At 37.4% G+C, this 14,038-nt stretch overlaps 1 protein-coding gene across 1 annotated transcript in view; it reads left to right on the forward strand.

Moving 5' to 3' along the window:
* Positions 1-961: 961 nt before the first annotated feature.
* Positions 962-14,038, forward strand: part of SLC18A2 (solute carrier family 18 member A2) — a 50,789-nt gene continuing 37,712 nt past the window's right edge. The window contains exons 1-3 of the mRNA XM_081954378.1: positions 962-1,074; positions 3,183-3,327; positions 9,468-9,822. Coding sequence (XP_081810504.1) covers positions 3,207-3,327; positions 9,468-9,822 — 476 coding nt within the window. The 5' untranslated portion in view covers positions 962-1,074; positions 3,183-3,206. The remainder of the gene's footprint in view (positions 1,075-3,182; positions 3,328-9,467; positions 9,823-14,038) is intronic.

The following is a 14,038-nucleotide window of genomic DNA, read 5'->3' on the forward strand; positions in this document are numbered from 1 at the left end:
CAATAATGGGTCAATTTCTGGTCAATCCCATGGATGGTAGAGCTTGCTGACTAGTAGCCTAAGGTAAGGTGACTTGGGCACACTTTCTTGTTCAGTCAAGACCCACTTCTGGTTGCACTTTGTAACACCTCTCCTTCCTGTAGCAGGACCTGTTTTTCTTTAAAAGGATATTGTGTCCACTACCCTGGAGTTCAAGGGGAAAGGTATAAACTAATTAAATTCTCTGCCAGGAAAAAGGCAAGGCCTGCGCCTGTGGCCGAAGGGAGCAATCTCGAACATTGCTAGGGCAATCTGCTGCTGATGGAAAGCGCAAGTGAGGAAAAAGCCCTAAAGGCAAGCAGTGCTTTTTATTCAAGTACATTTCAGTGCTTTTAACATTAGGCAATGCAGATCAGCCTCCTGTGCGCTGCGTCCGAAGATGGAGACGCCAGTAAAGCCAGCTGGCTTCAATGAGCTCTGGGCACACTGTCTTCCTCGTATTTACCGCTCGCGCAGCAGCTGCCCGAGGAGCGTGGCGGAGAGGCCATCTGCCCCGCCAGCCACGGTTATTTCTTCTCGGGCTTCTAAGCCAGACGCTTGCAAAAAGTGCCTCAGGCTCTGCAGCGGTTTTCCACAAGGGCAACTTCTTCTTTCCTTCTTCCAGGCGTGAGAGACTTGCTTACTTTTGAGACTGAGAGAAGAAAGAGCGGGGTGGGAGGGGGAGGAAGCAAGATGCCCCCAAGCAGGGAGCGCTACCTATAATTTCTTTTGGGGGAGGGTGGGGTGGGGTGGGGGTGAGGGGACGGGACCAGGCAACGCCTTGGTTGCTGGGCTGCCGTCCATCAGCCAGCAGCATCGGAGGGAGTCGTGAGGAGAGAGATAAGGATCTGGCGTGACGTCAAGGAGGAGCTTGGTAAGCGGAGCTTCTGTGAGGTACCGGGGCTCTTTAGCGCGGCGTTGGCGCTCCGGCAGCGAGCGAGGCGAAGCTCAGGGCTGCGTCTGGGGAGCCTGGTCGTCTGGGAAAGGCGCGTGGAGGTTTTTGCGCGCGGCAAAGGGAAAGAGCGGGCGAGGGACGCGGGAATCTGAGACTGTGGGGTGAGTGAAGGAAACCTGGCGGCGCTTCTGGAGCGAGAGCAGGAGAGGCGCTGGGTCAAAAGAGCGGCCGGGGCGGGGAGAGAAGCGGTGGCAAAAGTGCGGGAGGGTGGATGGATTTGGGGGGGGGGACTGATGGAAATGAGGCGAGGAGCGATGCTGGAGGACCCTGGAGGAGTGGGGATGGGAGGGAATGGCGGGAGAGACCGGTACAAAGATGGATTTTGGAGCCGGGCGAAGCATTAAAAAAAAAGTACCGAAGTCCCCGCGCATCCCAGTCACTTTGGTTGGTATCCTTCGATTCTCCCCTCTCCCCCAAACTTTCTTAATGGCACTTTACACACTAGTGGATTAATTTTTGTGGACAAGATTTCATCACCTGCGTAGAGAAATACCTGGGGAAGTACCCAGGGATGGCATTCCTGTCTCATCCAGTGCATCTCATAAAGGGGACAATACTCCATCAAGGCTGATGCCATAAAGATAGGCACTTTTACAATCTTGCTCTCTTTCTCTCTCCCTCCCCCACTCCCCTTCTCTCTCCCTCCTCTGTATTTAACATTACCTGAATTTGGGAATTAATGACATCTGTCAATCCAGGAACAAGGGAATAATCTGGAGCCAGAACACTGTGGATGTATGTGTTTTTGGACATAGTTGGGAAGTAATGGCAGAAACAATGTAGAGATGTATATTGGGGTTCATCCTTGGCACCTATTTTCAGTATTGAAATACAGACCTGGAAGAGACATTTTTCTCATCTGATTCTTGATATATCAGCTTTAACAAATGATTAATACTGGTCGTGAAAAAGTAGGAATGCAAATATAGTGAAGTCTTTAAAATATAGGATGAAACAGTATGTATGAAATTTAATTTGTGTACTTGTAGTTTTACATTATATTGTGATTTTGGATAATGATAAAAATTCATGCAATGTTACCGGTACCACCTCTTATAATAAACATGAATCTTTGGAGGTATATTGGGGGGAAATCGTTCTGATGATGCGGTATGTCAATTAGTGAAGAATATAAATATTGGTTGGGGTGAATTTGTTTTAGGGTTTATTTCTGTGTGGGGGTTTGTAGGAATCCATTAGGTTTGTGTCTTCCTGGGACCTCTCTATATAAAAAAGAATATTTGAGTCAGCTTCCCATTTACTCTTTCTTGAAATGAAACCCAAGTTGTAGAATTTGAGTTTGGATCCATGGTGGATGCATGCATCTGGAGTATCAAAACAACTGAGGTTCTGAGATCTCAAATATTAGTAATCCCCCTTTTTTTTTTTACATTTATTGTCAATCTTTGTTATTTAGGCAAAATTGCCACATTATGTTAAACAATTAGAAATTAAAACTAGAGATTTTTGGAAATGGGTATATTGGGTGGAAACAAACTATAATCAAGAAGAATTTTCTGGATATATGTCTATATTGCACTGGTGTTCTGAATAATTTTGTCTAAAATGTAATTCAGTCTTCAAAAGTCAGTTTGAGATTGTGGAAAATAAACATATTTATTTCATGTCAACTATTTTTTTAAGGAGATTATTTTAAATAAAGGTATAAGTGCCTGATGCTCTTTGTCTAGAGCGAAGCCAGGCAGATTAATTAATAAAAATATGGGCAGTAAATGAAGCCAGTTTAAGATATCAAGTATTTCTGTTGGTTCAATGAACAATATCTTTTTATATGTTACTAGGCTAGTCTATCTTTATTTTTAGATTATTTTTATTTCTATAAACCACTGTTAATTAGATTTTGCACAGGCTATTTTTACATGTGGGTACCCAGCTCTAACAAAAGGCAAATAACTTCTGTATAATAAGTTGGTGTTGAAATATTGACAGCAGTGTTAGCCATCATTTATAGCTTTATTCTTGATAAGAGAAAAATCCTTGCTTAGCTAGATAACATAAGAAAAGAGTCAAGCAGAAGCAGCAATGACAGTCACGAAAACGAAGAGAAAGAGACATAGGTAGCCTTAGTGGTGGCAGATTATGAAATCATGTTCTTCTTTAAAAAGAGTGCCAGGAAAGCAAAAAAAAAAAAAAAGCTTTCAAATTCTAGATTGTATTGAAATATTGTTTTTTATGTTTATTTTATAAGCCATAATTTGAGAGAACTAAAATCATGGCTTGGCATGAATTCGGTGTGCTGAATTGGCTTCGAGAGAGTCGGCAGTCCCGGAAATTAATCTTGTTGATTGTCTTCATTGCTCTGCTCTTGGACAACATGCTGCTGACTGTAGTTGGTATGTAAAAAGTTCCTGATATTATAAATATTGTAACCGCTTTGCTTGTGGGTAGCCTTAAACTCCTGCATGAAGTTTGTATGTCTGTACATGTGGGTTTGCTACATTCATTTCCTTCCTTTGTGGCTTTTGTAAAACAAAATGGCAGGAAAGATAAAAAGTTGGCATGTCATGTCTGATGAAAGAGACTTTGGCTCTTTCATTCTTACATTTTATTATGGTTTAGGTTTTCAGTGTCACAACAATTAGCCATTATGGAAACAGCAAGAAATTGAATTAGCTTGCATGATGGCTTGAATGTATGAACATTGATCAGATAATTAAACATTGCGTTCTTATCAAAGGAAGAGATATTTTATTCTAAAAGGACTACTGTAAAGGACTGGCTTCTCATCTACTGTAGGCAAATCTTAAATTTGTTATCTTCTTTTATTGCTATAAGCAATTAAAAAAAGTTTGAAGCAAGATTTGTTTTCAGGTAACACAAAACTTCTGTTTTTATTCAGTGGTAATGAACTGTTATTGTTTATTGCTCATATAGCAATTGGCAAGACAGTAACTCTTATAAAACAAATACCAGACTTTTCAGGTAAACTAGATAGGAAACACAACCAGAGGAGCTAATTCTACTTTACTGCAAGGTTACATAAACAAATTCTTGCGGGTCTGAAAGTACAAATCTCCCACCATCTCCTTTTCAGTCTGAGAAACAAGGGAGGATCCCTCTTGAGCCTCTTTCTCCTCTCATTATGCAGCTGTAGAGTATGCCTTTTGTTATCTGGCTATTCTCTGGGAATATCTATGGAGATTCTCAGTCATCCAGGTCACAGTACTCCCAAAGGTGCTTTTTTCAAGAGGCAACTGGACTTTCTGGTTTTTCTTTGATGACGTTTCACTTCTCATCCAAGAAACTTCTTCAGTTCTAAGCGAAGCGAAACGTCTACAAAGAAAAACCAGAAAGTCCAGTTGCCCCTTGAAGAAAATCACGTTGGGAACATTCTCAGAAGAGCATTTCTTTGCCCTGAGTCCCAAAGTCATTCTCACGTATCATTGCACAGGGGGAATTTCTTCAATAAAAGAATCATGAAGATGAAAAAGCATTCACAGAATTATCAAACAAACAGCAAAAACCTTCATCACAGGAATGTACTTCATTTGATGCCCCAGATTTGATAATTCGAATATGTATTTAAATCAGAATGAGTACAATTGAATAATTTTGAAATCTGTTTTGTATATAGAAATTTAAATACATGTTAAGTTGTGTTAATACTTAAGCGTTTCTATAATGTAAATCATGATTTTGTATATATTGTAATATTAATTTTTCCATGAAAATGCATCTTACATTAAAATGAAACCATCTTTTTAAACTTTTATATGTTATTTCTTATAATAACCCTGTGAAATGAATTGGGTAGATTCATAGCGTATAATTATGTTTACCCTAACTAGTTTGAATTTCCAGGTTTAAAACAACCAACCATCATTTAGAATTCTGTACTTGGGGTTTCCCCCCCCCCACAAATTTCAGTATTTTATTTCTATTTCTTTACTAGACTTTCTATGCAATTATCAAGACAAAATTGAAAACAACATAGAATTCCAACTACAGACTCCAAAATAATAACAAATGTTATTCATCAGGGGCTTTTCAGATTTTAATATCCCCCAATTCAACAGACTCTTCAGGTTGACTAATATCCTAAATGTAGATTGTCAATTATCTCTGACGTCTGTTGAATTATACATACGCATGAACAATTCTTGTTTTATGCCCCGTCCAACTCCATTCCCATAAAAAAATGGCTATTTCAGCGTTGTTATTGTTTGGTTCAATATAAAGTAACATGGTTTAATTTAGCAATCCTGTACTAATGTACCAGGAAATATGTCGATTGATCTAAATGAAGCTGACTCTGAGGAGACATGTGGGGAAAAGCTATTTACATATGAATTTTTTTGTAGCTGTCAAATTGTATATGTGTTTATACAGGAAATATAAAAAAAATATTTTCATATTATATTTTAAACCACTGGTTGAAATGGGACTTAATTATAGCAATTTAAATTTGCTCTGATATCAAGTAAGTAAATCTTCACTAGATGTTGTTTTTGCAGTGTAGTTTGTAAAATTAAATTTGAGATCCATAAATTGGAATAAGTAATCTTCCTGCTCCTGTATCTACTGCACTTGTGCAGAAGTAAATTTCAATTTTCCTTTGTCATGCTTTAGAACTAGCTTTGACAAGAGATTTTCCAAATGATTTTAAGTTTTGCAACTTAGCATCCTCACTCTTTCCCTATTTTTCTTATCAAGCGTTCCTATCTATTCCATTTTCACTTGCTCTTCCTGGTGGAATATGCCCTTTTCTGCATAGTCCCCCCTCCCCAAAAAAAGCCTGGTTATTTGAACAGCTTTATAAATAATAGCCATTTATGGCTCTCCTATCCACTAGGCTTCCTGTAACAACAATAATATCCTGAGAAAATTGGTTATGCTCTGACATATTAACATTTTTATCTGTTTCATGTTACATTCATGTCAAAATTATCTTTTAGTTTTAAAGTATGGAAATATAGCTTTGTAAATTATTTCCATATCACTAGTTTTTCAGTTACGTACTTGCTGAAGGCCATTCACTTATCTCAACTGAAAGGTTTCCTGAATAAATAGGATTGTTTACACAGTAATTAGATTCAGACATTTGCAAAACAAGATTCATCTAAATGATTGATAATTTTGTCATTAATATCCCCTGCCAAGTAGTTTTTCCTACCTCCTTATTTTAAAAGTCCTCATTTTCTTTCTCACACATTTATATACTTGGGATGCTGTTACTAGGAATTTCAACCATATACAGATGCCATATTTACTCATTTTCTTTCTGTTTCCTTAATTTCCTAAAATAATTACTATATCATCTGAAATACGTTGACTTGAAATTGAACAGGATTTCCACAGGACCATCAACCTGTAATTTATTAAACTGTATCAAATTTCTGTACCTGGACGGGAGGGTGGATTAGCAAGTGTGGAAAACGTGCTGGGAGGCATCCTATCAAATCGCAGTTGAGGAGATTAATTAATTTGGCAGGCAGCAAAAGCTCACCGACTGAGCAGCAAAGAGAGAGAGAACATCTCCTGTCAAATCTCAGAGCAGTAGTATGGAATGAGGTGGATGATGCTATCTACAACGAGTCCCACTTTAATCGGGCCTTTGGATTTATGACCAGAGTAGCTCTACAAGCAGAAAAATTGGATCATCATCCTGAATGGTTTAATGTTTACAACAAAGTTTACATAACCTTAAGCACACACAAGTGTGCTGGCTTATCTGAATGGGGCATCAACTTGGCCAGTTTTATAGAGCAAGTTGGAAACACACTAGCATAAAGGGCTCACATCAACTTTGTCTGTAAAGGTAGCTCCCGCATCTTAACCTGTCAGAAAGTACCATGACAAATGTAACCTGGCCTCCATAGCCATTTAATATGGCATCTTTTTGTAGAAACCTCATATTCGGTTACATCTGGCAATGGGCAGCCGTGCTGTGAATTCATCTGATATCCATTATAAATCTGTCTTGTGTCAATATTGTATTGTATAAAAATATCTGTCTCTAGGGTTCTTTAGTCTGTAATGATATTTAGCAGTATTAAGTAGGTGTGGGAGAAGTTGCCTGTGGTTGCCAGTTTTAATAAAGCCTGTTCTTACACAATCAAATTATTTTTAAAAAGGGAAAAAAGGAATTCCAACCAAATGCAGATTGCCATATTTACTCATTTTCTTTCTGTTTCCTTAATTTCCCAAAATAATTACTTTATCATCTGAAATACATTGACTTGAAATTGAACAGGATTTACACAGGACCATTAACCTGTGTGTCATTTATTAAACTGTATCAAAAAGTTTTATCTGGAAAACACCTGTTACGTACATTTGTAAAGAACATATGAAGGAGAGATTATCTACCCTAATATTGTCTTTGTTAATTGCAACAACTGTTCGGAATATTAGATCTGAATCTTTTCCAGAGCTACTTGGAATCTTGAATGTTCATGACAAAAATAGGAAGCTAATTACTGAGTTATTTATAAAACCAGAAGTTCACATTAACTGAAGTTAATGTGGAATACTACTTAATCTAAAATCTCTTCAGATTAATGAAGATTAACAGTATAAATCCAACCCTAAATAAGTAGTCTTGATTCATGTTCTTCAGAGATCAAGTACATTATTTTATAGAATGAATACAAGAATTATTTTACTTTCAAAATTCTTGAAGAAATATCAAATGCAACCAGTTGTAGATAATTATTACATTGTGTTCCAGTTAAGAAAGTCAAGACTAAAAGTATCATTGTTATTTATTTCCTTATTTATATTTTATTTAACAGTTTTGCAAACAAAAAAGAAAAAAAGAAGCTTCGTTTACTGAAATAACTAAAAATATAAAAGATACAATAGTAGTTCCTTGAACTCCGTTATGAAGAGGGGAATTCATCCTTTTTCTGCGGTGTTTCCTGGACAACTAATTGGTATCAATATTGCATTCATTTACATACCAGGTTATTATTTTTTAGATGACTAGTATTTTGTTTCCAGATGAACTTTATAGAGGCTGATTTATCATTGTTGCCTTTTGATGTTTATTGTGTTTGTTCTAATTAGGATGCTTATTTGATGTTTATACTATGCGCTTCAAACAACTGCTGTGGGTAAAGGACATATACTGTAAATGAATAAGGGCATAACAAGCATAGGATTTTAATCTTTAGCTTTTAAAGAATTGGAAGTATTTTATTCAGATCATAGTTATATTAATGCCTGGGGTACGCAAAAATCATCTTACACATAATTTTAATATCAATTTTTAGATGCTTTTGCATTTTTAAATTCCACTCCCTATTTAACCATATGGGGAATACTTTTGCAGAATTCTGAGGAAATTGGGGAAGACTTGAATATATTTTTCCTCAGTTCTTTGATGTTAGACTGAATAAGTCTTATCATGTTTTTTTCATTCCGTGTAGAAAAGAATGACTGACTGCTTGAATTCCAATCATTTTATGAATGAACTTATGGGTTTGTCTTCATCAGGATTCTTGTATAAGTGGAAACATACTTTAGAATAGCTATGTTTTCAATTTTTTTAGAACTATCTTATAAATTAAATAGCCTAGTTTACGATACAGCCTATTTTTGTGTTTTATTAAACTAATAATAATGCTGTTTAAAAATACAAATAGGAAATGCATTTTACAATACAATAGTAGAGTTGGAAGGGACCTTGGAGGCCTTCTAGTCCAACCCCCTGCCTAGGCAGGAAACCCTATACCATTTCAGGCAAATGGCTATCCAACATCTTAAAGACTTCCAGTGTTGGGGCATTCACAACTTCTGGAGGCAAGCTGTTCCACTGATTAATTGTTCTAACTGTCAAGAAATTTCTCCTCAGTTCTAAGTTGCTTCTTTCCTTGATTAGTTTTCACCAATTGCTTCTTGTTCTACCCTCAGGTGCCTTGGAAAATAGTTTGACTCCCTCTTCTTTGTGGCAACCCCTGAGATATTGGAAGACTGCTATCATGTCTCCCCTAGCCCTTCATTCTCTTAAGCTAAACATACCCAGTTCCTGCAACCGTTCCTCATATGTTTTAGTCTCCAGTCCCCTAATCATCTTTGTTGCTCTTCTCTGCACTCTTTCTAGAGTCTCCACATCTTTTCAAGTAATATGCAAATATTACTTTTCAAGTAATATGCAAATATTACTTTTCAAGTAATATGCAAATATTAAAAGATGTTACAAGTTAAATTATGTTGAAATGATAAAATAGTTCACGTAAGATTAAATATGAAGAAAAATGGAAAGTCTGGACACATGTATCAGAGAGTACAAAATTTGATCAGACTTAAACTGCTTTTATGAGCTCTTCTGTTGAAATAAAGTTATTTTTGATAAATCCAAACAGTAATTTTTCCATCATGAAAAATTCTGAAAACTAGCTAATTGTTCATCCATGCACTTTACAAAAGAAAACGTGCAGCCTTGTGCTTATTTTTGTTGTGTTTATTACGACATGTGTATGTCGTAATGTGTGACATAATTATGTGACAATTGCTCTCTTTGCTTTTTCAGTGCCAATAATACCAAGTTATTTGTATAGCCTTAGACACCCCCAAAATGTAACGGATGTCCAAACCATTAGACCAGAGACTCCTGTCAACTCGAACAGATTGCAAAGCATCTTTTCTTATTATGACAATTCAACTATAGTTACTGGAAATAATTCTGAGAGAACAAGGCCAGAAGATTATTATGCTCAGACAGAGCAAATGGTGGTCAATATGACTATGACAACTCCATCCTCCTCAGACTGTCCAAAGAAAGACAAAGAGTTGGTGAACGAAAACGTAGAAGTTGGTTTGCTTTTTGCTTCCAAAGCAACTGTCCAATTGCTTACTAACCCTTTTATAGGACCAATGACAAACAGGTATGTTTTCTTTTTTTTCTTACATAATAAAATATATTCCATGTGTTCTATTCACCTGTGTATTTATTTTTTTAGAGAAATATTTGCTTTATTATGTATGTATCTTATTTCTTATTTTGTTTATTGGTTGCTTTCACTGATATATATATATATATATATTATTAAAACAAATTGCTAATAAACCTGCACTATATCATGCTTAAACAAACCAGCCTTCTATTTACCTTCTATTTTATTTTAAATAATTTTCAACTTTGTTCCTTTTCTGCTTTTTGACTGGCATCTTGTAGAAGGAGTGAACTTTTTTTTAGCTAATGCAGATATCAGATAATGAGAACTAGAAATGAAATAGCTTAGTAAAAGTATTGCAATGTCTTCAGTAATAATATGGGAGTAGTGAGTGAAAATTATGCACTTCCTTCCAGCCAAGCTTTCAAATACGTTTTTTTAAATTATAAACACATTTATTTTTATGTTACTTTTCAAAGAACATCCTCCTAAGTTAGCTTGTTGTGCACTTGGTTAGACTGCAGATCAATTCTGTCCATAGCCAGGAATTTGATCCTGACAGGGTTGAAAGTTGACTCAGCCTTCCAGCCTTCTGAGGTCAGTAAAATGAGGACCCAGATTGTTGGGGGTAATATGCTGACTTTGTAAATGACTCAGAGAATGCTGTAAAGCAGGGGTGTCAAACTCAATTTCATTGAGAGCTGCATCAGGGTTGTGTTTGATCCCGGGGGGGGGGCAGGTGGGCATGGCCAGCTTGACACCAATCATGTCAGGGGCACCTCGGTGGCCCAAGTGCTCTACCAGCGAAAACAGGCTCATAAGCTCTGTTTTTGGCTGGGACGGCCTCTTGCAACCCTCTGCCAGTGAAAACGAAGCTTGGGAGGGACGTGCGTGGCCATCCCGAGCTCCATTTTCGCTGGCAGAGGCACCACGAGCCAGTCCTTTGCTGTTTCCAAGGCTGCCCCACGGACCAGATCTAAGCACCCTACGGATTGGATTCGACCCATGGGCCTTAAGTTTGACACCCCTGTTGTAAAGCATATGGAGCAGTATATAAATATTAAGTGCTATTGCTATTGTTACTATAAATGCCTGCAAGTAAGAGCTGATGAAACCAGAGACAGAAATGACTGCATGATGGGTTTGTTGTTCAGTTTGTTGATCAGTTTGTTTATCTCCTGAAAAGATAACAATTCAGGCAGGCTCATATTGTTCCCTTTTAGGCTGTGATTAGAAGCATTAGAGTGGCACCATGGTTTTAATATATATCATCACAATTTCATACTTTTCCAACAATAGCCTATACAATAAAGCTGTAGGAAAAAAGTTAGTATAATCAAATTGATAAACACTATGTTCCTATTAAAGCACGACTGAAAAACACCTATAAAACAGCAAACCATTGCAACATTCTAATAGCATGAAACAGTGATCATGGGCAGAAAACCTTCTGATTCCAGGGACGTTATCTTTACTTCTGGATGGGTTTATACTTCATTGTGGAGAAATGATTCATAATTTCAGAATTATTTTGGATTCATGGCTCCTGTTTAAAGAGAAGATGACAGCTATGGTCAAGAGGACTTTTGTACAGTTATATCCATTGCGGAAATTATGAATATTTCTGAACTGAAAAATCCTAAAATCACTCTGGATTATTGTAATTTATTTTACAGAAAACAAGTAGTTTTCTGCTACATTCCTCCCATATAACACCTCTAGTTTGAGAGCGGAATTGGATGCCAGTTTACGTTCAGTTGCAATTCTTTAATTGTCATATATTATCTTTAAAGACTTCTTGGTTCACAAGTTGAATATCTACAGAACTGCCTCCTCCAAATTCTACCTGTCTATGCAGATCAAGTGAGGTATACTTTTCTTGGGTCATTCAATCTATACAGGCCAAAAGCTTTCCCAGTTACACTCCCTCTTCTCTGAAGCATTTGTACTTCCAGAGGTCAGATTAATCCCCAATTTACTGGCTTTTGGTAAAGCTGAAAAACTGTTTTTTAAAGCCCCAGGAGGAGATCTGGTCTGAGGTTGTTCTGGGTTGTGTCTGAATGTTACCTTGGAGACCATAGTTTTCTGCCTAATTTTCTTTGTTACTGTTAGTTATCTGATTGTGGATTGTGTGTGTGTGTGTGTGTGTGTGTGTGTGTGTGTGTGTGTGGTTATTTTAATCTTATTGAAAGAATAGAGTAGAAGCCATTCAGAATCTCTCTGGATTGGAGACGCATAGCACAGCAAACAAATAAGCACAAATTTCTGTTTGCCCATAAGATGCTGCACATATAATGATCTATTTTATATAATGTAAAACAGTTTTTTTTAAAAAAAGGCATTATGGTTACTATTTGATTATTAGTTATGTTTATATACAGCTGTGTGAAAAAGTCCTGCATGCTTTACAGTTTACGGTTTATGACATTTTTTGGATAGGTCATTGATTTTATGATATTTTATGCTAACTGATATGCAAATATTGTTATATTTAAATAAATACTGGTGGTTTTTAAGTGAAAAGCATAAACATTTTGCAATTTGGTACTGTTTGGATAGGAATTGTGAATTTTCTTGCATGCTTACAATGCATGCTTATAATGACTATGAAAACAGATTAACTGATGCATACCCAGTGGCATACGTGTTGCAATTACTAAGGCCGATGCTAGAGTTTTGTTAACATTTTTATTGTTTGTGGCTCTGAAAGGGACCGTCTAGGTAACCAAACATGGTTACTAATATGAAATTGGCCAGCCCTTATTGCTTATCACCAGGCGGCATCACTTCGGCATAGACTGTATAAGCCTTTGCACGTGATCTTTGGTGACAATGTGATGCCAGGCTGCAATAATGGATTCAATCAGCTCCTGCTTGGTCTTCGGATGCTTCTTGCTTATTTCGTAACCAATCTTGGCCCACAAGTTCTCAGTTGGGTTCAAATTCAGGCTCTGAGCTGGCCAATCCAGGAGTCGAACACCATGCTTCTTCATCCACCGCTGGACGGACTTGGCTCAATGATAAGGAGCGTTATCATCCTGGAAGTAAAAGTCCTTCCCTACAAGTTGCTGAGCTGGAAGAAGCATGGTCTTTTCCAGGACTTCAACATACTGCTTGGAATTCATGATTCCCTGCACAATTTGTATCCGACCAATACCAGAAGCAGCGATACAACCCCAGATCATCATGTGCAATGGATGCTTCACAGATTCAGGCAGTACGGCTGAATTTTTTTAAGCTGGAAATCTTCTGACATACCTATTGCACTGATTCCCAGTCAAGTAGAAATTGCTCTCGTCATTGAAGATGACCTTGGCCCACTGTTCATTGGTCCACTTGGCATACTTCTTGGCCCACACACATCAATGAGAGCAGTGAACGTCTGTGAGCAAAGGTTTACTTTGAGCCCTGCAGCCTTTGTGTCCTCCAGCAAGCAGTCTGCGACACACTCTACTTGTGCACACTTTTACATCTGAGGTGAGGTGAGCTTCCTGTTAGCCATTGAAATGCGTTGCAGAGCCTGATTTTGCCATTTTGTTGAATTTCTTGGTCTTCCAGAGCGGAGCCTGTCATTAACTGAACCAGTTATTTGGTACTTTTCAACCACTCTGCTCACTGTGGTGTGATGGCATTCCGCTCTCTTGGCTATTTCTGTACAGAAGTAACCCTCTTCATGAAGCACAATGATGCGATGCCGCTGCTCAGTACTGGTGAAAGCAAAGGCCTACATCCTTCCCTGCAGCCAGAGCTAAATTAAATTTCTCGATGCTTTTTCATGCCTATTTATAGTCAGAGAGTATGACAACATTGATTGGCTCATAGATTTAGCCGCTGTTCATTTTGATTGGTCAGCCAAAGCTCGCTGCTGATTGGCTACTTTCGATCCTAACATTCTCAAAAATTCAAGTTGTGTTTGTTTTAGCACATAAACTCACTCAAAACCTTAAAAAGACTTTGGTTATATTAATAAAAATTATGCATCTCAATCCGACTACATAAATTTTCATCGAAGTACTAATTTTGTGTGGTTTCTATGAGTGAAAAGTTAATTAAACATGTAAATACAGCTTAAAACTGAAAGCGTGCAGGACTTTTTCATACAGCTGTAATATATGCTATTATATATGATATCCCACCATACTGTCTACAAGAAATAAAACCAAAGCACATAAAACAGTAAAGTAACATCCGTGTTTTCCCCAAAATA

The sequence above is a fragment of the Natrix helvetica genome (genome assembly GCF_964273705.1).
Source record: "Natrix helvetica genome assembly, chromosome: 5".
In the NCBI taxonomy this organism is placed as follows: domain Eukaryota; kingdom Metazoa; phylum Chordata; class Lepidosauria; order Squamata; family Natricidae; genus Natrix; species Natrix helvetica.